Source organism: Eubalaena glacialis, chromosome 20 (assembly GCF_028564815.1).
Source record: "Eubalaena glacialis isolate mEubGla1 chromosome 20, mEubGla1.1.hap2.+ XY, whole genome shotgun sequence".
In the NCBI taxonomy this organism is placed as follows: Eukaryota; Metazoa; Chordata; class Mammalia; order Artiodactyla; family Balaenidae; genus Eubalaena; species Eubalaena glacialis.
Genome location: NC_083735.1, coordinates 7,018,782 through 7,045,028, shown reverse-complemented (window position 1 = coordinate 7,045,028; position 26,247 = coordinate 7,018,782). Strand labels below are relative to the sequence as shown.

At 43.4% G+C, this 26,247-nt stretch overlaps 1 protein-coding gene across 8 annotated transcripts in view; it reads left to right on the top strand.

Moving 5' to 3' along the window:
• The window catches only part of MCPH1 (microcephalin 1), a 230,423-nt gene that overhangs the window by 21,157 nt on the left and 183,019 nt on the right, over positions 1 to 26,247 (top strand). For 5 of the 8 annotated variants that reach the window (XM_061177349.1, XM_061177355.1, XM_061177354.1 and 2 more), the window contains 5 exons: positions 5,362 to 5,449; positions 8,464 to 8,578; positions 9,753 to 9,896; positions 12,911 to 13,000; positions 14,476 to 15,645. In XM_061177349.1, the coding sequence (XP_061033332.1) occupies positions 5,362 to 5,449; positions 8,464 to 8,578; positions 9,753 to 9,896; positions 12,911 to 13,000; positions 14,476 to 15,645 (1,607 nt within the window). Of the gene's footprint in view, positions 1 to 5,361; positions 5,450 to 8,463; positions 8,579 to 9,124; positions 9,266 to 9,752; positions 9,897 to 12,910; positions 13,001 to 14,475; positions 15,646 to 15,974; positions 16,434 to 16,953; positions 17,410 to 26,247 lie in introns of those variants that run through there. The other 3 variants (XM_061177356.1, XM_061177353.1, XM_061177352.1) reach the window with 3 other exon arrangements.

Here is a 26,247-nt window from a genome sequence, read left to right as displayed (position 1 = left end):
TGCCCAGCTCTTAACTGTAGGCTTCCTACAGGCTTCGGTGATTAGTTGTTTTTTAAAAAATCAACTTTATAAAAATGATTTTCATAAGATGAAATATTTCCATTTTAATTATATAGTTCACTGAACTTTGACAAAGGTACATACCCATGTTACCACCATCACAGTCAAAACACAGAGCATTTTCATCACCCCAGGGGTTCCTTTGTGTCCCTTTGTAGTCAGCTTCCCCGCCCACACTCCCCCCCCCACCTGGTTTCTTTCAGTATTGATTAGCTTCGCCTGTTCCAGCGTCTCGCTCATGTAAATGAGTCATCCGGTGTGTGTTATGTTGTGCCTGGCTTCTTTTGTTTAACGTGATGTTTTTGAGATTTATCCATGTTGAGATTTATCCATGATCTATCCATCATCCCCCCATCAATAATTTCATTTCTTTTATAGCAGAATAGTATTCTAGTGCATGGATATACCAGTTTGTTTACCCATTCACCTGTTAATGGACGTTTGGGTAGTTTTCAATTTTTGATTGTTACCAGTAAAGTTCCATGAACAGTCGTGTGTGTGACCTTGTATATCTTCCTGCTCCTGGGTTGTTACCCAGACTGTTTTCCAAGGTGGTTGTGTCACTTTACGTTCCTACCATCAGGGCACGAGTCTTCACCAGCACTTGGAGTTTGTCAGTCTTTAATTTTAGCTTTTCTAGTGGCTGTGTAGTGGTATTCATGTGTTGTTTTTTTTTTTTTTGGTAACAGTTTTTTGGGATAAAATTCAGCCAGTGTACAGTTCAGTGGCTTTTAATATACTCACAGAGCTGTGCAGCTATGACCACGATCAGGTGAAAGCTTTCTCATCACCTCAGAACAAAACCTTTGCATCACTGATCCCTCTATGCCGCCCAGCGCAAGGCAGCCACTGGTCTACTTTCTGTCCCCGTGGATTTGCCTGTTCTGGATGTTTCATGTAAACAGAATCATACAGTATGTGATCTTTGGGCCTGGCTTCTTTCTCATGACCTAATGTTTTCAAGATCCATCCATACTGTAGCCTGTGTCAGAGTTTCATTGCTTATGATCGAATAGTATTCCGTTGTATGGCTGTCTCACATATATCCATATTGTATACGATATACAGATATTTTCTTCCATTCTGTAGGTTGTCTTTACACTTCCTTTACAGTTTCCTTTGACGCAAAAAGATTTTAATTTTGATGAAGTCCAGTTTATTTATTTTTGTTTGTTTCTTGTGCTTTGGTGTCATTTAAGAAACTATTACCAGATCCAAGATCACAAAGATTTACTATCTCTTTTCTAAGAATTGTATAGTTTCGGCTCTTACATTGAGTGTTTTGTCCATCTTGAGTTAGTTTTGTGTACGGTGTGAGGTCGGGGTCTCATGTCTTCTTTCTCATGTAGTTGTCCCAGCCCCATTTGTTGAAAAGGCTTCCGTTGTTCTTTCCCCAGGGACTTGTCTTGACCCTCTTGTCAAAAATCAGTTAACCATAAATGTGAGGATCTCATCTGGTTTTAATTACATTTTCCTGATGTCGAGTGCTGAACGTAAGATAATGTGCTTAGTGAATCTTTGTGTATTGTCTTTGGTTTAAATCTTTTGCCCATCTTTTTTTTTAAATTGGGTTTTTGTCTTCATAATATTGAGTTGTGTGTGATTTTTGTATATTGTACATACTAATTTCTTTGGTCAGATTCACATATTGTAATTATTTTCTCTCAGTCTGAGACTTTTGTTTTCTTTATTGTGTCTTTCAAACTATACAAATGTTTTGTTTTGTTGAAGTCCAGTTTTTCATTTTCTTCTTTTGTGCTTTATGTTTTAACATCCTATCTGAATATCTTTGCGTGCTTCAGAAGCATGAATTTTTTCGTGCATTTTCTTTTAGGAGCTTTAGGTTTAGCTTTTGCGTTTAGTTCTATGATCTGTTTTGAGCTTTTTTTTTTTTTTTTTCTTTTTGGTGTGTGTGTACACGTATGGTGTAAGATAAAGAGCTCAACAGCGTTTGTCTTTCTACAAATTACTCATTATTCAGAAAATATTTTTGAGTGCTTACTCTCTGCCAGACATTGGGGTTACAGCTCTAACTAGACAGGCATATTTACTGCTTTCCCGGAACATACTTTTAATGAGGAAGACAAGTTTTGTAAGTGCAAGAAAGGTTTTGTAAGGCTCTGGAGGACACAGGAGGCCCCCTGGAGTGGGTTGCCCTGCTTGGGCAGAGCGCTTTTGCGGGGTGTCGGGGGGCTCTTGGAGTCGGTGGGGAGCTTTGAGCTGAGGCAAAAAAGACAGCAAAGGAGCCAGTCTTTCCCTGAACTGGGGGACTGTGTCCTGGGAGCAGAAGGTCTGGTCCGAGGCAGGACAGCACCGGAGGGTCAGTGGCTGGAGTCTAGTGAGAGAAGGAAGCTTTGGGGCAGAGACCTGCTCTTTCAGGACCTGGGTGAGGGATTAGAATTTTACCCACATCTGTCTTTATCCTAGTACATCCCCTAAGCGTCAGAGCTACGTAAGGGGTTGCCTGCTAGATGGATTTGCTTGGATGAGTCATCTGGGCTTAAATACGTCCAGAACCGAACTCATTCCTGACTGCTTCTAAACTCCGTCTTCTCTCTTGCTCTGTGGTGCCGTTTTCCTGCCTGTTGTGTGAGCCAGAACCCTTTGAATCCGGATGCTTAGTTTCCCATTGCTGTCCTGTTAGGAAGAGAGAGCTGGGTCCCCCACACACCGCAGAGAGGAAAATCAGCTCGTCTTACAAGGCTTACAGCGAAAACACTAGCCCCTTTTTATCCCAGTTCCTGTTCTCTGGAGGCATCACCTTTCCACTCCTGCAGCTCTTTCTAGAGCTCTGACTTACCTCCGGATTCCTCATTACTGTGGCTCCACTGCTGCCTTGATGTTCGTTTTTGATGTTGTCTAATGACTTTTTGGTGTGGAGGTGAGACTTTAGCTTTCCAACTAGCTGCCTTTGGGGGACACACCCCGACGTCCCCATGTACATGCATTTACCGCGTGCACATACTCTCCACCCGCCCCCCCATGATTCTTAATCCTCTCATTATTCCAGTGTACGCGATCAATTAAATCAGTAGTTTTATTGACGTTATTATGACTGTGAAAGTGGTTTTTAGCTGAATCTGAAAATGCACCACAAATACATTTCGTTTCCTGCACATCTTTGTCCTGCCGGAGCTGGGCCTGGTGTCCTTAGTCCAGTGTGTCTTTGGTCCGCGGCATCTGAGAACAGAACCCATCACCTCTGCTCCGCTGGAGGAGCGAGTGGGGTGCAGCAGTTAGGAGTAGAGCTGCTGCTCTTCAGACCCATCCTGGCCTCCCTTGAGGTGCGAGGAGAGGAATCCGGACCCTTCTGGTCGACCCACCACCCCCAGCTGCAAGGCTGGGGTTTCCTGTTAGTTTTTCAATCCCCCAGATTCTCTCTCACCTACTCTTCACTTCTGTTGGTTTGTGTCCTTTTGTTTTCCTTTACTGTCATTTGATTGGGGTTTGGCGGGGGGAGGAGAGAGACATGTGCTCAGCCCATCAGATCTAACCAGAGGTCAGGCGTGCGCTGTTTTTATTCCGAAGTGTTGCTCAGTTATGGGTCCCCAGCCCAGCCCCACAGCTTTGCTGAAATCTTTGGCGTCTCCTACCCCACTAGCCCTGGCTGGTCTTGGTGTCCCTGTCCTGGAACTCGTCCCTCAGAGGGACCTGTCCAGGGCCCCTGACACCTTCTCGGGCCCTGGAGCCCTCAGGACGAGGGTGTCATCTTTGTCACTGTCTCCTGACTCCTGTTCATTCACTTCACTCACGCCGAGTGCTGGATGTTTTCCCGAAATTATCACCCTCTTCACTTCGCTGTGCTTTCGTCTCTGCTCTTTCTCCAGACAGAAGACCTGCGTCCTCCCAGGTCTGCGTCCTCATCCGATTCAGCCTGGTGGTGGCCTCTGACCTGCAGCCTTTCGTGAGCCTGTCCTGTCACCTGTGCCGTCTGGCTCGTGCTCCACCTTGCGGCTCTTCTCTTGTCCCAATAATTGTGCTGCCTTCTTTTTTTTTACATTTTTGAAGATTTCTTTCACGTCTGGCTTAACAGAAGACAGTTGCATTCTAATATCTTCTAATATCTGCTCTGCGTCTGGTGTATGGGGATGACTCACGTCATGTAGCTTCAGCTCCACCGTGTGCTCTTGAGGGTGAGGAGTGGAACAGGCAGGGAATGTGTTCTTATCATGATAGCAGTAGTTTTGACCTCGCATCAGGCGTCTTCTGTGTTCACACTTTGAGATTCACAGCTGATGAGTGCTGTTGACATTTTGGTGTGTCATCTTCCAGACTTTTCTTAAAGTGAGAAATAGTTCACTGTACAATACCATACACATGCACATTTCATTCTTATTTTAGAGACCTTTCTATATCATTAGGGATAGATTTGCCTCATTCTTTTTTTATTGCACTGTATTTTATTATATTTTCAGCTATTACTTGTGTACTAAATGTTGAACAGTAATAGTCTTATGAAATATAGTTGGAGATGGGGTTAGGGGCCTTATTTTAAAAAGTCTTAGATGGTGACATGATTTTGTAAACACGGGAGTGATTGATCTGGGTTATGGAGAGATGAATAAAATGTTTTAAGATTAATGTTTCAGTATTATATGAATGAATCAGAAGAGGAGAAACCATAGGGAAGGAGATCATTTAGAAAATCATTGTAATTGTTTAGATTTGAGCAGCTGAATGCTTAGAAGTGGGTAATGGTCGAGGGATTCCCAAGGCAGGCAGGGAGGTGAAGCGCGATGCGGGAGGGGAAATGGCAGATGTGAGGACAGACGGGCTGTGGAAGCAGGAGGTACAGCTCAGGGTAGCTGGGACCGCAGAGCTAGGTCTCCAGGTGATGGTGGTGCCTTGACAGAAACACACAGGAAGGAGAACTTGGTTTTGGAGGATAGATAAGCTTTCTGGCCTCAATTTCTTTAGGACCCTTCTAGCTCTAGCTTATTCATTTTATGGCCTGTTTACTCTTAAATTGTGCCTTGAATGGCGTGTGCTTCATGAGTGCCACACAGTGATCCTTTTGGCGTGTTTCATGTCTCACATTATTGCGTAAAAATTGTACTTCCTGTACCTGCCTCTCACTTCTCTTCTGCTCTTACACTCAAAAACACCAAATAGAGAAGGTTTTGGAAAATTGAATTTGTATTGCCTTTTGTCTTTGGTAATAAATGTACTTATTTTAAAGGACATGTCTATTAGAATGACCTGTGTAGGGATTTCTTTCATTGCTAACTGACACGTGTGCAGATTTAATGTTGTGTGACTCTAATAGGAACATGCCCATTACCGTTCATTTTGATCACACAGATGCAGGACAGCTGGAGTGCACATTGATGAATCGCTGTTCCCTGCAGCTAATCCCAGTGAACACCTACCAAGCCTAATGAAAAAAAAAGTAAGTGTGGGACTTCAGTGTGGACTCTGGCAGTCATCAATTTATTCATTTTTTTCTTCCTAGAAAATAAAACTTTTAGAAGTATATTCAAGAGTTGTCTTAATATTGCTATTGATGGTATTATTCTTCTCACACAGCATTTTTTAATGAGTTATAGAGCTTACTTTATCCCATGAATGCTTTGATGTAGTTTGTGGTAAATGGAAGAGACTGTTTGTCCAAAGGAGAACTAAAAGTTGCCAAGAAACCAGCACCCTTTCAGGTGCTCTGGTAACTACTTCGGATTCAGGTTGTTAACGTCTGTAGTTAAATACATTTGATCTGTTTGGCTGGAAAATCTCAAAAGTCTGAGGCAGAAATAGCCAAGTGTACACAGTTATTTATTACAGAAAATCTGTGCAGATATAAAGATGCTGCTTTCCTTTGAGGTCTGGTTCACATTTGAACCACAACCCTTTTGGTTTTTTATTATTTAAAAGTTTTAATTGATTCCTGTATCTGAGGGTAAACTGTTCACTGTGACACATCAGTCACTTTGTTGTCACGTGAGAATCCCTGTTGGAGAGAAGATTTACAGACTTTCTCCACACTGAGTGAGGCAGAGGAGAGCTGTAGATTAGGGAAGACATTCCCGTGGATGTCTCCAAGTTTTCTGAAATAGTAAATCCTGTGTCTCCATCACATTTCATCTTGGACAAGCTGGAACACACCCGTGCAGTGATGGAAACTCACTTGTCTCCGTCCAGATTGTGTCGGACGGTAGTGAAATGGAGCGTCTCATGACTCTGTGATAGACCAGCAGCAGCTGGTAGTACGTTGAGTGAACACAGATCAGGCATATCGCTCCTAATTTCCCTTCCCTCAAAATAAGCAGTTTTCAGTTTGACTTGGGTCCTTGCTGATCAGGTGGTCTTCAGTACACGTGCTTTGAGTGAACGAGGTTCTACTACGTTACGTGTACTGTTTGGTGGGTTGCTTTTTCTCCTTCACTTAACCGTGTGTTTTCATGTCAGTGTGTGTACGCGGCTCCACTTCCTTCTGCTTTGTGTTAAACAGCGTGAATGTGTCTTGGATTCATGCACCCGTAGATCATTGACGATTTTTACTAAGTATGCTGTTTGTGTGATGTATTTGAGTTTATTTCTGCAAGCGGAATATCTAGAAAGGGACTTAGAGTTCCACCAGCAGTGTACAAGGGTACTTTTCCTTAACACTGACCACTGCTGGATATTATTCATCTTTTAAATTTTTCCTAATCTGAAGCATTAATAATGTCTGCTCATACCCTTCACCAGTTAAGGTTGTATTAGTCCCTACAAGCATTCCCTTTCCTTCCTTTCTCCAAATGCAGTTGCAGATTAAACCTGACTCCAGACCTTATTCTTTGGTCTCTGGGGAGGGTCTCTGCTTCGCTTCCCTCACTCTGCTGCCAGCCTGACCCTCTTGCTTGCTGTTCTTCAAACATACCACGTTTGTTTGTGTTTTAGAGCCATTGCATTGTCTGTCCCTCTGTCTGGAACGCACTTCCCCCCATCCATCCACAGACGGTTCTCTGACTTCCACAGGGCTTTGTACTGCTGGTCCTTTCTCACTAAGCACTGGCTCACTCGCCTGTCTACAGTGGCAGGTCCTTCCCACCATGCCAGCCGTCCTGAGCCCCCGGCCTGCTTTTTCCTTGTTATAGTACTTGGCCCTTGCTAACATACTGCAGAAGTGCGGGCAGCCGGGCTCTCGCGAAGACCCCAGAACCCCGCGTGGCGGTGCTTCCGAGTGCACAGAGCGCCTGCTGGTCACCTGCCCCTGTTCTAACTGCATTACCTCTGCCAGCGACGGGGCCCTCCCACTGGTGATGGGCAGTGTTGACGAGCTTTGGGGATACAAACGCCCCGAGCGCCAGGGGCCCATAGTTACAAAGCAACGCTGTTAATTAGTGCCTTGCATGCTGTCCAGGTACTTTGGCAAAAACAGTTCAGGCCAGCTCCAGGCCTGCTGGAACTAATCCTCCTGACACACATACGATGTAGTTTACTTATTTGTTATGTGTATTTTCTGTCACTCCTTCATAGAGTATAAGCTCCCTGATGCGAGGATCTTTCTTTGTTTCCAGACCAGTGACTGACACACAATAACATTTTTGTTAAATGATGAACGAGCGCGTTACTAACAGATAGAGCAGGGTGCTGAACAAGAGCACAGTGTAGCAGCAGCCTTGACTGGCTACGAAGTTCTTCCTTTAGACTGGGACGCACGTGGACACTCTTGGGCTGGACGCCTAAAGAGGCCTGGACAGAAGACACGCTTCCCTAGCGTCCTTCAGAGACCCTCGGGTGTAGGAGTAACCGTAGGTGAAGTCGGTGTCAAGCTCAGCTTTTGTATTTACCGTGGCGACCTGCCCAGATGGGCTCTTCAGCGGGGGACCTGGGAGCCTGCGGTGTAAAAAGTGCTAGGAGACGTGAGGACAGTAGGGTGAGACGGTGACCCGGACGCCACGTGTCCGAGGTTTCCTCATTCCCTACACTTTGGACGTGTGGTCACAGGTTTTGTTTTTTACTGGCTGAATGGAGTTGCTGTGATGTAAAGACAGTGAGACAAGATTAAATAATGGTTCTCTTCTTTGGTGGTTATAAAATAATTACTTTTTTTTTTTTTTTTACAGTGTCATGACTTTTTAGGGAAGGGGGAGATGGATGTAAAAGTAGCAAAAAATAAGGAAAAGGAGACTAATTTCATTTAAGAATCTTCATGGAAACTAAGAATGCTGGGGTCCTGAAAATGCCTCAGAAAACATAGCTACTTAGTGTGTAGCTCTTTATTCAGTCTGAAAATTCTGTCCATATTCTTAGAGTTATAGGAAGACTAAACATTACAAATTCACACATAGTGAAGAAATATCTCTGTAAGTAGGTTGTATTATGGATGTTACAAAAGATATCAGGAATGTGTATGGAAGGGTTCTTTTCCTGTCTTACACAATCGCAATACGGTATTATTTTTTTTATGTCCTTTTTGTACAGCGCAAGTGTATGCAGCCCAAAGATTTTATTCCTAAAACACCAGAAAATGATAGAAGACTGCAAAAGAAGTTTGAGAAAATGGCTAAAGAGCTGCAACAGCAGAAAACCACTCTGGGTAAGCTGAGAAATGTAGGGCAGTCCCTGGTGCTTGTGTCTGTACTTCTGAAGCAGCAGAACTGAGCAGAACCCTTAGCCTGCATGGTGCTGCCCGATGCCTTTCCAGAACATTGGCTCAACCCTTTGCCCTTGCGCTCGGGCATCCCACTGCCTGACGAATCGAGTCTCTCGGTGCCGTGCTGGTGCCTCCCTGACAAATCCCGCGTGACCGTCTGGTCTGCTGCCCCAGACAGACATGGAGTTCTCCTTGGCATCTGTCCGCCCTGAGGCCTGTCACCCGCCTGGACCCCAGACCTGCTCTGAAGTGGTCTCCCAACTCCTCCTCTGCCCTCTTCGCCCAAGCCTGCAGCACCCCATGTGGGCGTCCGGCAGCTCCTTGGCTGGCCTTCCTGCCGCTGTGTCCTTAGCCTCCACCTCCCTGCTTCAGTCAGAAGGGTGTACATCCGAGCTCACGTGGACACCCCACCCGGGCTTTAACGGTCCTCAGTGTCGTCCTAAGGAAAAGATACTTAGGATAAAATCCTGTACTTCACATGTCCTACAGCCGACCACGTCCTATCTGATCTGCCTGTCCTGCAGCCTCACATCAGCTCTGCCCCTCTCTGCTGTCAGCCTTCATACCTCTGCCATTTGGCCATCTTTCCTGCACCAGCGATAGTGTATTTGAAAAGAATTCAGCAAAATGGTAAAGATAGATTTTAAAAAGTTCTCTTCTTAGACCAAATTTATGTCTGAATTGTCTTTTAAAAACTACAACTATAAGGTATTAAAGATTCAACTAACGTATGCCTGCATATTGCCAGAAGTGCAGTAAAAGTTGTGCAGGCCTAAGAGTTGCAAAGGAGAGGCTATTGAATGATTTGTTGTGGTCTGTTTTTTAAGCGGGGGCGGACAGCTGGTCAGGGTCCTAAAGTTCTTTCATTACCTGCAAGGTGTGGATTCCAGGAAGCACACCACTGTTCACCCCACCACTGAGCCCCTTATTTCATGGCTCAAGGATCCTCTGACCCCCTTCCTGCCGCCGAGTTCATGTGCGGGTCTGTGTGTGTGTCTGTCAAAAGGGAAGAGGAACCCATGGAGTAGGGGACAAGGGGTGTCCTTAAGAGGAATCATGTTGTTGAAGGAGGAAGGCATTTTTTTGAGATTAAAACTGGATTTTTGTTTCTTTTCAGGTAATGATGCTCCTGTTCTCTTGTTCGAATCTAATGGCTCCCTGGTGTACAGTCCCCCAGTTAGAATCTGCAGTGGCCACCACAGTGCAGCGGGGAAGAGACTGCAGGCGATGCAGGCGAAACGGGAGGATCTTTCCCCCACCTGTAAGTGACACTTCATACGATGGAAATTATGAAGTAGGTGAATACATTGTGGAAAGGGTTTTTTTTTTCCTTTACATAGATATTTTAGTGAATTTAGATTATAATTTTTTTTTACCTCTATCAGCGTAGACTTTGTTGATATTTTCTTCCAGAAAATCTTATGCTTTGTTAAGATTTTTAAAGAGTATATTGGGTATGTAGTATTCTCCAGGTTTAAAATCCTGTTGTTCCTTTGTAATTTTTCATATATTCGGGATTTTTCTTTCTTTTTTTAAAAAATTAATTGGGCCCCTCTTTTGAAGGAGTTTGCTTTAGATTAAGTATCTAATGCTTCAGTTTATGTTTTCCTTTATTTCTTTTATCTTGAAAATTTTTAAGTAATATACAGGCACATTTTCATAAAATGTTGACCAGTAGTCATCGTTTGTAGTAAACATCCATCTTGATTCCCACCTCATTCTCCTCTGCCCCTGGGTAACCCGTGTTTTATGTTGATGTGTTTCTCCAGATCTTTTTCAGTGGGTCACATGTCTGTGTATACATGAAAAAGATAAGGCTTCTGTATTTTTCTCTGTGGTTGGTGGTATAACTTTTCTTTACCTAAATTGGATCATGGCATACCTCTTATTTTCAGCTTTCTTTTTTTACTGAAAAGTGTATTGGTGTGGACCTACATCTTTTTTTCATTTTTTATTTTTAAAGATGTTGCATAGTAGTCTAGAGTTTTGATATTGAATCATCTGTCTGTTGGTGGATATTTTTCCATTTTTTCTTTCTTTTTTTTTTTTTTTTATTTTTGGCCTCGCCTTGCAGCTTGCGGGATCTTAGTTCCCCGATGAGGGGATTGAACCGCAGGCCCCAGGAGTCCTAGCCACTGGACCGCCAGGGAATTCTCCCAATTTTTATTTATTAGAAACAGTGCTGCAGTTTTTATTCTTTTTAAACTACACGGTATGGTGGTTCTTGCTTTTTATGTAACCGTTTTCCTCTCTGGACATAAGGCTTTTGCCCCCACTGTTTACTGTTACAACCCACACGCCAGTGGACATGCTTCTATATGAATCTTTACATTCCTCTGTATTTCATGTATCGTGATAATAATTCATAAAGGCAGAATTTAAAAATTTTGGTAGATATTGTCAGATTGCCCTTCAAAAAGTTTGTGCCATTTTACCCTTTGCCAGTTGTTTATAAGAAGTGCAGTTTCACACCCTTGGGAAACTAGGTTGAGTAAGATACACGAACTCTGTGTTGTTTGTCATAATGCAGTGGCTTTTGAGAAACAGAAATATTACGTTTAAGGTAGACAAATCTGTTCTGTTTGTCTTTTCCTTCTGGCCTCTAGGATTCCTGTGATGCTTAGAACTCCTCCACCACAAGGTGTCAAAATTGTTGTATTTTCTGCTATTACTTGTATGGTTTATTTTTAAGGTTAGTTGTTTCATCTGTCCTGAATTTATATCTGTATATTTATGCAGTGGGCATGTGTATCAGTTAAGGTTAGTTGTGGCCGCCGATAACGGATAAATGCAAAAACCAATGGCCGTGCTTAGATAGAGTTGTGTTTCTCTGTCCTGCCAAAGAAAGAGGCAGGCAGGGTTTGGGGAGGCTTCCTGCCTGGCCTCCCCGGAGCCAGCTCCCTGCAAGCAGGCGGCCTCACCAGCTCCTGCCTCCTGCTGCTGCCGAGCGCCGCCGGCCAGAGTGCGGTCCTGTGGCTCTTCCTGCTTGCAAGCTAAGTGTGGCCATTTATGGCCCAGGAGCTGCAAAGGCAAAATACCACTCTGGGTGAGCCAAGAACTACAGTACAGTTCTTTGTGTCTGTACATCTAATTTAATCTGCCAGTTTAATTTAAAATGGGCAGTGGCATTCAGGATGGCATGGCTAAGGGGACTGCAGTAGTTTTAGCCTAGGAAGTAGGAAACAAAATGCAAGTCACCTACAGGGCACTGCAAGCAAGACTGAAGTGTAGTCTTAACTAGGGTGTGTGTCTGCGCTCATAAAACCAGAGTCTGTTGTAAGAGGCAGGTGGGAATGGCCACTGAGCTAGGTAACTAGCAGCGTTCCAGGGGACTATCCAGATTGTTTCGACAAATCATTATGTATGTGTGCAAACTAATTTGCCTTGGACTTTATTCCACTACTTTGCAGTGTTAATTCTGCTACGTAACTGCCTCCCACAGTTAAGTTTAAATTCAGCAGTCGAAAATGTTATCTGTGTGCTTACCTTTCTTATCTCGGTTTAGTCTCATTTTCTAATTGTTCACCTAAGTTTTCTCAGAAGTGTATCCTTTTAAGTCTCCTCAAAAAACATCTCTGACCGTGAGACCGAGATCTCTCTCTTGTCTCTGGTCTGTTGCATGCACAGCCTTTGAAGGTGACGCCTGTGGCCTTAGCTGTTGCATCGCTGATCTCCTGGGTGTTGTTCAGTGAAACCTCTGCCCTCCGGACACTTGGGGCTGCATAGTTCTTTGCTGCTGGGGCCGTCCCGTGCCTGGCAGAGTGTTCGGCAGCGCCCCTGGCCCCTGCCCACTAGAGGCCGGCAGCATGGGGCACAGTGCGCCCCAGCCCCCCCGCGGCATCCAGCAGCATCTGCAGGCGCCAGGCCGCCCCTGGTTGAGAACCACCGCTCTGGTCATAGAGGCAGCTGTCTGTGATCATCATGAGAAAAGCCTTGATCATCGAGCAGTGAGACTGACTGAAAGGTTCTCTTTACCCGTATCGAGCTTCTGCTTAGGTCTAGGCCGGCCGACTTTCCAAGAGCCCTTCCAACTTTTGTTATCCTAGGATTCTGTGCCTTTTTTATGGTATGATTTGTATAAATTATATTTTAATGATTCTCATCATCTGTAATAGATTTGAGTAAGAAGTCTAGAATAGCACGTATTAGGAATAAGTCCTCTGTGTGTGTGTGTGTCAGTGACACAAGAGTGGAATGAGTGGACCTAGTACTGGCTTCATCTACTACCAGAGATCAGAGCTGCTATTTAATGAGGAGTTTTGATTATGTTTTCAGCTTCCCAGATGGTTGAAAAGTCTGACGATAACACCGTTAACTCTCTGTGTGAAGCATCTTTGAACCTTTCACGTGATACTTTGTGTTCAGGTAAAACTTTTTAACAAAAGCTTTGTTTTGTGCATGGTTTATTCTTTAATATCTTTGGTGTGTGTTGAAATTATTTGCCCATGTATCTTAAATAATCGCCATCTTTTTATTTCATACTTGATGCATGTGTTGCCTGTAAGTTGGAAACAAGTGACAACAGTCACTAGCTCAGTTTCATCGTTGGCTGTGCTGTGGGTGCTGCTCGCGTGTCTGTATCTCGTCTGATTCTCCCGTTAGCCCAGTGACGCAGGCGCCGTCGTTGTCCCGCTCCTGCCGGTGAGAAAGCCCGGCCAGAGAGGAGTCAGACGGCTCGTAAGAGGTCACACCATTTGTGAGCGGCTGACCCGGGCTTCGAAGTAGGCAGTCTGACTTCAGAATTTACTCTCTTATGCCGTGTCCTGCTGCTTGCCAGCCTTTTGAAAAGTGAGCTAAGCTTATTCAGCTGCTAAAATTAAACATGTCCTATGTTTCCAGCTGCCGACTTAGAGACACGCGGCACCACCCGCCCGCTGGGCTTCTCTCTGCTCCCTGGGGGCTGCCCCTCTCCTCCCTCTTTAAAAGCAGAGCCTTAGTGGTGTCAGTCAGTAAGTTAAGACACCTCTGTTGCCTCTGGTGTGGAGCTTCTGTAAACTGGGGGTCCTCCCTCTGTTCAGCAAGCGCCGAGCCCCTATCGGAGGAGCCAGTGCTGGGCGAGCGGCTCCAGATTCCAGAAAGCCGTGTCTGTGCCGGGGGCTTCTAGGCCAGGGAGGGGGGCAGATAGGAGTGTAAGCACAGGGCACTGACACACACGCTTTTAAAGGTTTGGGTGGAACTCTGGGTGGCAGAGGAGGGCGTGTGTGACCAGAGCTGGTGAAGTCTGGGAGGATTTGCAGGGGTTCTGACGTCCGAGGTGGGTTTCGAAGGAAGGGTAGTGTTTATCCAGGTTAGAGCGTGCAGCAGGGGGAGTATAAACCCAGCTTTCAGGAGCTGGGCGGAGCTTCGCGTTACCCTCAGGAAACGTGTAAGAAGATGTGTGGAGAGTCAGAGCCCTGAGATGCGCCAGGCGGCTCCTGGCGTATAGATACAGAGTGAGGCCTTCGGCAGGCGGCAGGGAGTCTGCGCGGCCGAGCCCATCGTGGTCGACTAGAGCCTGAACGCATGGTCCTTCCTCTAGGACAGCGGGCCTCCTCGAGGCTTTAGTGACGGGGCGCGGCGCTCTTTGTGGAGTGGGGCACGCGGGCGTGAGAACATGCAGAGCGCTACTGCCTCTCCGACCCCACCTTGTTCCGCGCCCACGGGGAAGCCCGGGCCCCTGGCTAGCAACGCCGGCCGGGAGGGCGTCCTCACCTGTCGTGAGAACTGGGCGTGGGTGATGCCCTCCCGAACCAGGAGCTGTGCTTAGGAAGTGCCGCTTTGTCACGTTGCGGGCGGACTGAGAATTAGTTTTATAACAATGTAAACCATTAAAAAGTTGATTCTTTATTAATGTTTTCCAGAGGACTTCTTTGCTGGTGTTCTACACTTGTCTTTTGATGATCTTTGTGGGAGCTCTGGATGTGGGACTCAGCAGAGGAAATTGGGAGGATTCCTTGATGAAAGTAAAAGCGCTGCGTGTGCTTCCTCAGCTGTGTTGAAAACGAGCAGTGTCCGTCTGCCAGCATCTCCCGGTTCCCTTGGTCAGTTAACTCTTCACCAGTCCCCTGGCAGTCTTTCCAAGGGAGACATCCACCGGCAGAGGGGTGCTGCGGGCCGAGCCATCACCCCCGACGCGAAGCCAGCGTGGGAGCCAGCTCGGGGGGTGTTCGATGGGAAGAGGGGCCTGTCTCCTATGTCATCTGTAACAAAAGAGCCCCCCAGGGGCCCTTCATGTCCCCAGAGCTCCTCAGCCACGAGAAGAAGGGTGTCGGCGATCTCCAGGCCACCCCCGGAGGAGAGACTGAGGAAGAGGCCGTCCCTCGGGCGGCCCCCCGCGCCCCGGCTGCAGCCGGAGAACAGCCTGAAGTGCGCGAGCAGCTCTGCCGTTCAGACTCTGGGCCGCGGGGAGTCCTCGTACGATGATTACTTTTCTCCCAATAATCTCAAGGAGAGGGACTTGGAGAGCCTCCTTCCCGGGGTCCAGCCGCCCGCCGGCCCTGCCCTGCTCCACTGCACGAGGAGCCTTTCCAGGAGGGAGAGGACCAGCCTCCTGGAAAGGGCTGACTTTTCCTGCATTGGCAGAAACCCCAGGTCAGCCAATGGTACCGACTCAACAGTGAAGGCTGGCTTCCGTCTCCAGAAACCTGCAAACTACGGAGCTGATCCGGGCTTGAGCAGCGTGACTTCTAAGGAAACGCCTGCTGCCGAAGGGACCCCAGGGGACTGTCCCCGGGCCAAGGCTCAGAGACGGGGAGACGCCTGCCCGGGTGGGAGTGACTCTCCCCATATCCTCGACGGACTCACTCCTCAGAAGGGGCGTCGAGGTGATTTTACTCCTTTGAAAGGAAGCAATAAAGAAATGAAAGGATGGATTGACATAAAAAGCACACAGAAAGAAGATACTCCTTCTAAAATGGTGAATTCCCCTGAAGGTGAAGCACAAAGTGATTATAAGCTAAACTGTGTAGGCGACTGTGATGTGGAAAAGTCTGCAGAGGCGAGGGAAGAGTTACCCCGAGGATGCAGTGAAAGTATGTGTGTCTCCTGTTACCAGTCTCTCCACTATAGGAATATGCAGTAGTGCGTCCATCTTCCACGGTTATCACAACTTTTTCATAATTAAAATTTCCTTTTTTCCCTTTTTTTAAACTTTAAAGAATATATGTTTGATATTTACAGCGATAAATTCTTTAACTTCTTGAGGAATAGACGGCTTACTGCCCCATGGAATTTCTAGGTTCCTTGGTCAAACCTGTTATTAGGAATACATTTTTCTAAGTCTTATAGGTGAAAAGAAAAAGTGATGTCTGGATGTCTTGTGTGAGTAATGGGCTAGAGTGAGTGCTTTTCCTTGTTTCAGTGCAGCCTGTCACTTCACTGCAGCATCACTGCACAGAGGCACGCGAGTGGAGGTCTTCTGAAACTATCAGTTTGTAATGGTGAGGCTGTTTATTTTAGAAGGGAACTTGAGGAGTGTAAGCCATTCATTCTGTTAAGAAAAGATAAATAAATGTGGAAATAAGTTATCAATATTTATTTTTGAAGAAACTGGGCATTGTTAGCTATGAAGAAATTTTTTAAGTATTTTGTTTAAGTAAATAGTTCATTGTAACAGGCCTTATTAGATTTCTATTTATTTGCTTTAAGCATGTCATTTAAATAGATATATTCCTATCTGTAGTTCAGTTGTAACCATAGTAATGAACTATGTCATTATAGCGAAAGTAGCAACAATTTTGCACTTTCTGATTATAAGCACAGACGGGTTTCAGCAATCAAAAGTGAAGAAATCTTGAACTTAAACCATCTTCACCTAAAGACTGGGTTAAAATTTCGATAAGGCCAGGTTTATTCTTCATTATTTCTCTACTCCTTGAATCATTTTAACCACCCTTTTCAAGTTGGAGAAGTTATATGGATTGAAATAATCACAGATGTATTGCATATCTTTTCCTTGGGTATGAACTCCCCGAAATCATCTCACAAAAAGAATTTAATTTGTATATCATTAACCTTTTTATGTCTGAGCTTTCTGATATATATAAAACTTTATTATATATTTATAAAATATATAAAATTTGACATAAAACTATATTTTATGTTCCATTAGGGTTAGTATGTGTTTTCAAAATATTTATTTTAAAATCATGTCAAGGCTAAAATTAATATAAAACAGTGGGTGTACGGAATTATTTTGGTAGCTAAGAATATCCTGTTCTTGAAGCTTACATTCTCGTTCTTCTCAGTTTTCATCTTGTGTGTTCTTTCAGCTTTTGAATAATACTTAATGACGTGTAAACGTAAGTCAAGTAAAAAAAAAAAAAAAAATCTGCTTTCAGGTGGTGTGGAGCACCGTGCAGCCCCAGCGTTGCGCGCAGCGTGGCGGTCCTGCTCCGGGGCTCACCCGTGGTGAGGGGTCACGGGCTGCAGGCAGGGCCCTGGCGTAACTGAACCTCAGAGACGGAATCAGATATTCTGCGTGCCCTAACGTAAGGACACGTAGATTCGCCTTGTTTTACGTCATCCCAAGAGAGAAAATCATTGAATTTAGGACAGGAAAAGACTTAACCTATTGTCTAGCCTAAACCTAGCCCTTTGTTTTATGGTGGTAAAGTCAAGACCCACCGATGTCTTAGATGGTCCACAGTCAGCCCACCTGGCACCCCACCTCTCTCTGGGACCCCCCCGCAGGTAAAGGCACATGGCCTGCGGGCTACCTTAGACGTTCGTAGATGCCGAAATTGCGAAGCGGTGAAGCCCACTCTACTTCAAGCTGTACCTCTCCAAATCTTTTATGTTGCAATAAAAGTCTTTTTTCAATTCCTGTTTCCGTTCACTTTTACTCATCGCCCTTGTCAGTGTCTAAGATAGTGTGCAGCAAAGGTTGTGAGAAGAGGTTACAAAGACACTCAGTGATAAACGTTAACAAGAATGGAGAGAGAAACTTCTGATTTTTAGAAAAACAATAACCTTTGAAATCATATTAACCAATAATTGTTTTCTTTCTAAGCTTTTCATTCTCTAGTTTCATAAAAATACACAAATACACGCTCAGTGTAAGAGAAACTGCTAAAAAGGGTAGAATCATCCTGTCCTACTCTTCTCATCTACCCCTTTTCGTTAGTTCATTTAACAGGGGTTTTTGTGCACCTGTTGTGTCCCGGGGTCCATTCTAGTTCCCAGGGAGATGGCAGAGAAGGAGGCAACGCCCCCGCCCCCCCAGAGGTTACATTCTAGTGAGGAGGAGGGGACAGTAAGTGTACATCAGCATCATGCCAGGTAGCACGCCGCGTGAGACAAGTGCGCTGGTTAGGTTAGGGATGGCCTCTCGGAGGAGGTTACATTGGCTCACAGGCCTGGGCATGGGAGAAGAGGTACCTTGTGGCTGGGGATCATGGAGGAAACAGCAAGTGCAAATGTCCTGAGGTAGAAAATGCCCACAAGCGCCGCAGGGAAGCCACTGTAGCGACCGCTCTCTGGGCTGAGGGAGACTGGGAGGAAGTGCAGTCAGAGAGGCCCCGACAAGCCTGGGGTGGCTTTGTTTTGTTTTCAAGTGTGATGAGGAGCCACTGGCGGGTTTTAAGCGGGGAGTAACCAGTTGTGATTTTTGTTTTGGACGTAACCCTGGGAGTGTCTGCTAGAGGCAGTCCTCCAGCAGTTGTGTTTCCTTCCAGACATTGTGTGTGTGTGTGTACAAACACACAAGTGCAAGAGATGTCTTAGGGGAATTTTATCGCATACGTAGGATTGCATTATCCTATTGCCTTAAAATCTGGTTTTTTGAAAAATATGTCGTTTCCATATCAGTATCAACAGAGCAATAGCTCTACCTCATTTTAAAATATGTTTCAGGAGTCAATGAAATTTTTCTATAATGAGTCATATAGTAAATGTTTTAGACTTTCTGGGCCAGGAGGCAAAATCAAGGTACGTAGGTAGGTATACGATGAGAAAGAGACATTTTTACAAAATTTTTATCGGCTAAACTCAAAGTTGAGTACAACTTTTTTGTAATACAAGTCTAATGAGAGTAGAATTCTACTTTGGGGGAGGAATAACTTAATTGGGGTTCAGATTGAGTGATCTCATCAAAATTGATTGCAAATGTTTATTAAGACTGACGTGTAATAAGATTTTACGTATTTCACCTTTGAAAATGCCGTTTCACACAGATAGGCTACCACTCCCGAAGCAGGCGGTTTTCATCGAGCACATGCTTGCCTAGGAAAGATCTACAGGCTTTTATTAGAGTGTCCCCTGCGTGTGCCCTGTAGCAGGTCCTCCCGGTGCAGGTGAAGCTCCTCCGTTGTGCAGTCGTGTGGGTTTTGAGTAAATCCTCTTTGCTCTTGCCTCAAGGTCTGTAAAACGTTGCTGGAACTGGAGCTTTCTTGTGGGAGATACATCCACATCAAATTAGCACGACACTGGAGATCTTCTTGTTCTAACTTCTGGCACCGCAGGACAGGAAGTATGTAAAGCTGCTAGATGTCACTTACGTGTGGAAATGGCTTTCCACCCCCTGTGGCATTGCTGACCACAGCTCTTCAGATGACCACCTGAGGTCGGTTTTCACTCTCAACTAGTTAAAGCCGATTCATCATCCTGAATTAGCGCACAGCTTGGTCGATGCTTGTTTCTCAGTAACAAAGGTGGCTGGAGTGGTTCCACGGGTGCCGCGTGGCCACCGGCAAGAGCAGAAGGGAATCCTTTCCACGCCCACGCCCTCACTCTGGTCCCTTGGTCTGAGAGAGGATTTGCTGTGGATGATGGAATTGCATGTCAGCACAGACACGTGCCTTATCTAAACAGTTTGGCCATGTCCAATTATTAGGTTCTTTTTGATGAATAATAGTTGCCAGTAGAGGTTGATGAAGGCTAGTTTGCCCTCTTCTGCAAGCTCTGTCTACCAGCTCTTATTGAAAGCAAGTCTCCAGACACGCAGATATTATAAAACATTGGCATGCAGATGGGGAACTGTCCACAAATCAGACCTATAAGCTGAAGTCCCAGGTCTTGTTAACTTAAAAGTTAACTGTACCTGATCTGAAAGGTTTAGTAGAGACAGACGGGATTCTCGGGGCTCATTTCTGGAAACTGGTCAGCATCAGGCCGCTAGATAACCCTCAGCCCTGCAGTTTCTCATAGGACCATTTAGGGACCAAGTCTTGCATATGACCCCTAGGTACCAGCTATGGCACATGCCCTATTCATACATGGGTAGGAGGGCCCTGTGATATTTTAGCCAATCCATGAATTTAACTGAGAAACATTCCTGGCATCCATTACTCTGATTAACAAGCCGATGATATCACCAGTTACCACTCATTTCTTTCATCCATTTTGCCAGTTAACAAAGCGTCTAGTATTGGGCGGGAGGGTTTATAGGAGTTGTCTCTAAAGTGTGATGTTTCTGTGAGCTCACCACTACTGGCGTGGGTGTCTTGATACAGAAGCACTAGCACACGTACTTCATGTCATACAGTCTGTGATGAAATGTGCTAACTTACAGCCTTCACGACACTATGTTGCTCTGTCTTAGTGCACTAATCCTTGGGACAGAAATGGCAGGAGGGGTCTGTGCTGGCTTTGGTGGGTTTGTTGGTGGTCACTGCCTGTGTCTCTGAGTTGGGAAGGATTATGAGGCTTGGTCTTGGCTTTGAAGGACAAGGTGACATGAATAGTAGTGTCTGCTTAGAGAAGTGATGACCATGCTTCAGTAGGGGGTTTATCTGGATTATCACTTTATTTAATTGGTGGAGAATTATAGGCAAAAACGCTATAGTAATTGTCTGTAGAAGGTATTTTGTATATTTCTTCATTCGTAACCCCAGGCACGGAATTGCTTTTATAATTTCAGATTTGTTTTGCAGCCTTTTGAGAAAGTGATAATCTTATTTTGATGTAATTGATACATCTCATTGAAGTCTTCAGCAGATATACCATTTTCAATTGAATTAATTAAAAATATTTCATACATGTTTTACGAAAACAAAGCCCAGCAAATTACAGGCACTTAGATATTCACTGTAGAATATTTTGCATATTCTGAATATTTCTTCATTTAAGAGAAGGTATGATTTACTGTTGTAACAAGTAGGTAGGCATACGTGTACATGTATTCCTTAAGTATTTAAAATTGAAGATTAATTATTGTACTTCTGGATAATTCAAGTAATATACAAATATATTCAGAAGAGTGTTTCTCCTCACCCTCTTCTCCAGAACCTCCCAATCCACTCACTGGAGGTAAGAAATCCTAACAGCTTGACGTAGGTTACTCAACCTATGTGGCTACAAGGAGGGTATTAGAACCCACTGATTATTTGACTGCTTGATTTGTTTATTTGTATATTTATTCATTTATTTGCTAATCACCTATGTCCGACACATAAGCACACGGGGAGTTAATGATGTAAAGCTCTGTCCCTTTTCCTTCAGGAGCTTAGATGTGCAGGGAAGACGTAGTCAAGTTAATTCATATACGAGGATCAGGCAATTCAAAAGATGGAGAGATGACCCCCCAATGGGAGAGGTTATATGGTATTAAAACTGATATACGTATTTAAAATCCAGATTTTAATTATCTCTACAATGATTATAAAGGAAAAGATTCCACATCATCTTTTGAAGATCGTGATTAGATTTTATTTTTGTTTTCTTGGTTAACAAAGTGAACTTGATATTTTAGCAGATGAATGTGTGTGTGTGTGTATTCTCTTGTCAGCTGAGTATTGCTTGTATAGAACTGGTGAACTGGCACATATCCAAATCCCAAAAGTATGTATGGAAAGGGTTTTTCCTGGGTGTCTTTTAAGGCGCTTTCCACAGTCTTAAAATTCTGCATTCTACATTGTTCTTAAATAATTCATTATTCAGATTTTAGGAGCTCAGAAGAAATTTCCGACTGGGACCGTGTTAACATTTTGTATTGATTAGTATACGCCTTTATTGTTAAAATTATAGATTCTTAAGTCAGCCTTCAGAAGCCTTTTTTTCTTTGATATAGTTGATCTTACAGAGTGTCTTGTACCTGTAAATATTAATTGCTTTAATATATTATTAGTAATAGTATTATTAGGCTTAATTCTGTGTCTTGGAAGTAGGAAAGTAGGATGTGCAGGAGGATAGATTGTTGGGAATAAGTTTATTTTGTATTTCTCTGCCCTGGACAAAACTTTGACATGGACCAAGTTTCTTTTTTTTTTTTGTAACATCTTTATTGGAGTATAATTGCTTTACAATGGTGTGTTAGTTTCTGCTGTACAACAAAGTGAATCAGCTATACATAAACGTATATCCCCATATCTCCTCCCTCTTGCATCTCCCTCCCACCCTCCCTATCCCTCCCCTCTAGGTGGTCACAAAGCACCGAGCTGATCTCCCTGTGCTATGTGGCTGCTTCCCACTAGCTATCTATTTTACATTTGGTAGTGTGTATAAGTCCATGCCACTCTCTCACTTCGTCCCGGTTTCCCCTTCCCCTTCCCCGTGTCCTCAGGTTCATTCTCTACGTTTGCATCTTTATTCCTGTCCTGCCCCTAGGTTCTTCAGAACCTTTTTTTTTTTAGATTCCATATATATGTGTTAGCATACGGTATTTGTTTTTCTCTTTCCGACTTACTTCACTCTGTATGACAGTCTCTAGGTCCATCCACCTCACTACAAATAACTCAATTTCATTTCTTATTATGGCTGAGTAATATTCTGTTGTATATAATATGTGCCACATCTTCTTTATCCATTCATCGGTCGATGGACACTTAGGTTGCTTCCATGTCCTGGCTATTGTAAATAGTGCTTCAGTGAACATTGTGGTACATGCTTCTTTCTGAATTATGGTTTTTTCAGGGTATATGCCCAGTAGTGGGATTGCAGGGTCATATGGTAGTTCTATTTTTAGTTTTTTGAGGAACCTCCATACTGTTCTCCATAGTGGCTGGTATCAATTTACATTCCCACCAACAGTGCAAGAGGGTTCCCTTTTCTCCACACCCTCTCCAGCATTTATTGTTTGTCGAGTTTTTGATGATGGCCATTCTGAACGGTGTGGTGATATGTCATTGTAGTTTTGATTTGCATTTCTCTAATGATTAGTGATGTTGAGCATCCTTTCATGTGTTTGTTGGCAATCTGTATATCTTCTTTGGAGAAATGTCTATTTAGGTCTTATGCCCATTTTTGGACTGGGTTGTATGTTTTTTTGATATTGAGCTGCATGAGCTGCCTGTATATTTTGGAGGTTAATCCTTTGTCAGTTGCTTTATTTGCAAATATTTTCTCCCATTCTGAGGGTTGTCTTTTCGTCTTGTTTATGGTTTCCTTTGCTGTGCAAAAGCTTTTAAGTTTCATTAGGTCCCATCTGTTTATTTTTCCATTTCTCTAGGAGGTGGATCAGAAAGGATCTTGCTGTGATGTATGTCATAGAGTGTTCTGCCTATATTTTCCTCTAAGAGTTTTATAGTGTCTGGCCTTACATTTAGGTCTTTAATCTCTTTTGAGTTTATTTTTGTGTATGGTGTTAGGGAGTGTTCTAATTTCATTCTTTTACATGTAGCTGTCCAGTTTTCCCAACACCACTTATTGAAGAGGCTGTCTTATCTCCATTGTATATTCTTGCCTCCTTTATCAAAAATAAGGTGACCATATGTGTGTGGGTTTATCTCTGGGCTTTCTTTCCTGTTCCATTGATCTATATTTCTGTTTTTGTGCCAGTACCATACTGTCTTGATTACTGTAGCTTTGTAGTATAGTCTGAAGTCAGGGAGCCTGATTCCTCCAGCTCTGTTTTTCTTTCGCAGGATTGCTTTGGCTATTCGGGGTCTTTTGTGTCTCCATACAAATTGTGAAATTTTTTGTTCTAGTTCTGTGAAAAATGCCATTGGTAGTTTGATAGGGATTGCACTGAATCTGTAGATTGCTTTGGGTAGTATAGTCATTTTCACAATGTTGATTCTTCCAATCCAAGAACATGGTATATCTCTCCATCTGTATCGTCTTTAATTTCTTTCATCAGTGTCTTCTAGTTTTCTGCATACAGGTCTTTTGTCTCCTTAGGTGGGTTTATTCCTAGGTGTTTTTTTCTTTTTGTTGCAGTGGTAAATGGGAGTGTTTCCTTAATTTCTCTTTCAGATTTTTCATCATTAGTGTATAGGAATGCAAGAGATTTCTGTGCATTAATTTTATATCCTGCTACTTTACCAAATTCATTGATTAGCTCTAGTAGTTTTCTGGTACCATCTTTGGGATACTCTATGTATAGTATCATGTCGTCTGCAAACAGTGACAGTTTTACTTCTTCTTTTCCGATTTCGATTCCTTTTATCTTTTTCTTCTCTGATCGCTGTGGCTAAAACTTCCAAAACTATGTTGAGTAATAGTGGTGAGAGTGGGCAACCTTGTCTTATTCCTGATCTTAGAGGAAATGGTTTCAGGTTTTCACCATTGAGAACGATGTTGGCTGTCAGTTTGTCATATATGGCCTTTATTATGTTGAGGTAAGTTTCCTCTATGCCTACTTTCTGGAGAGTTTTTATCATAAATGGGTGTTGAATTTTTTTTTTTTTTAAACATCTTTATTGAAGTATAATTGCTTTACAATGGTGTGTTAGCTTCTGCTTTATAACAAAGTGAATCAGTTATACATATACATATGTTCCCATATCTCTTCCCTCGTGGGTGTTGAATTTTGTCGAAAGGTTTTTCTGCATCTACTGAGATGATCATATGGTTTTTCTCCTTCAGTTTGTTAATATGATTTATCACATTGATTGATTTGCATATATTGAAGAATCCTTGCATCCCTGGGATAAATCCCACTTGATCATGGGGTAGGATCCTTTTAATGTGTTGTTGGATTCTGTTTGCTAGTATTTTGTTGAGGATTTTTGCGTCTATGTTCATCAGTGATATTGGCCTGTAGTTTTCTTTTTTTGTGACATCTTTGGTTTTGGTATCAGGGTGCTTGTGGCCTCGTAGAATGACTTTGGAGTGTTCCTCCCTCTGCTGTATTATAGAAGAGCTTGAGAAGCATGGGTGTTAGCTCTTCTCTAAATGTTTGATGGAATTTGCCTGTGAATCCATCTGGTCCTGGGCTTTTGTTTGTTGGAAGATTTTTTTTTAAAATTTATTTATTTTTGGCTGTGTTGGGTCCTCGTTTTCTATGGGAGGGCTTCCTCCAGTTGCGGTGAGCGGGGGCCACTCTTCATCGCGGTGTGCAGGGCTCTCACTGTCGCAGCCTCTCTTGTGGCAGAGCACAAGCTCCAGATGCTCAGGCTCAGCAGCTGTGGCTCACGGGCCTAGTTGCTCCGTGGCATGTGGGATCTTCCCAGACCAGGGCTCGAACGTGCGTCCCCTGCATTGGGAGGCAGACTCTCAACCACTGCTCCACCAGGGAAGCCCCTGTTGGAAGATTTTTAATCACAGTTTCAATTTCAGTGCTTGTGATTGGTCTGTTCATATTTTCTATTTCTTCCTGGTTCAGTCTTGAGAGGTTGTGCTTTTCTAAGAATTTGTTCATTTCTTCCAGGTTGTCCATTTTATTGGCATAGAGTTGCTTGTAGTAATCTCTTATGATCCTTTGTATTTCTGCAGTGTCAGTTGTTACTTCTCCTTTTTCATTTCTAATTCTATTGATTTGAGTCTTCTCCCTTTTTTTCTTGATGAGTCTGGCTAGTGGTTTATCAATTTTGTTTATCTTCTCAAAGAACCAGCTTTTAGTTTTATTGATCTTAGCTATTGTTTCCTTCATTTCTTTTTCATTTATTTCTGATCTGATCTTTATGATTTCTTTCCTTCTGCTAACTTTGGGGGTTTTTTGTTCTTCCTTCTCTAATTGCTTTAGGTGTAAGGTTAGGTTGTTTATTTGAGATGTATCTTGTTTCTTGAGGTAGGATGGTATTGCTATAAACTTACCTCTTAGAACTGCTTTTGCTGCATCCCATAGGTTTTGGGTCATCGTGTTTTCATTGTCATTTGTTTCTAGGTGGTTTTTGACTTGCTCTTTGATTTCTTCAGTGATCTCTTGTTATTTAGTAGTGTATTGTTTAGCCTCCGTGTGTTTGTATTTTTCACAGATTTTTTCCTGTAATTGATATCTAGTCTCATAGCATTGTGGTCGGAAAACATACTTGATACGATTTCAATTTTCTTAAATTTACCAAGGCTTGATTTGTGACCCAAAATATGATCTATCCTGGAGAATGTTCCATGAGCACTTGAGAAGAAAGTGTATTCTGTTGTTTTTGGATGGAATGTCCTATAAATATCAATTAAGTCCATCTTGTTTAATGTATCGTTTTAAGCTTGTGTTTCCTTATTTATTTTCATTTTGGATGATCTGTCCATTGGTGAAAGTGGGGTGTTAAAGTCCCCTACTGTGATTGTGTTACTGTCGATTTCCCCTTTTATGGCTGTTAGCATTTGCCTTATGTATTGAGGTGCTCCTATGTTTGGTGCATAAATACTTACAATTGTTATATCTTCTTCTTGGATTGATCCCTTGATCATTATGTAGTGTCCTTCTTTGTCTCTTGTAATAGTCTTTATTTTAAAGTCTATTTTGTCTGATATGAGAATTGCTATTCCAGCTTTCTTTTCATTTCTATTTGCATGGAATATCTTTTTCCATCCCCTCA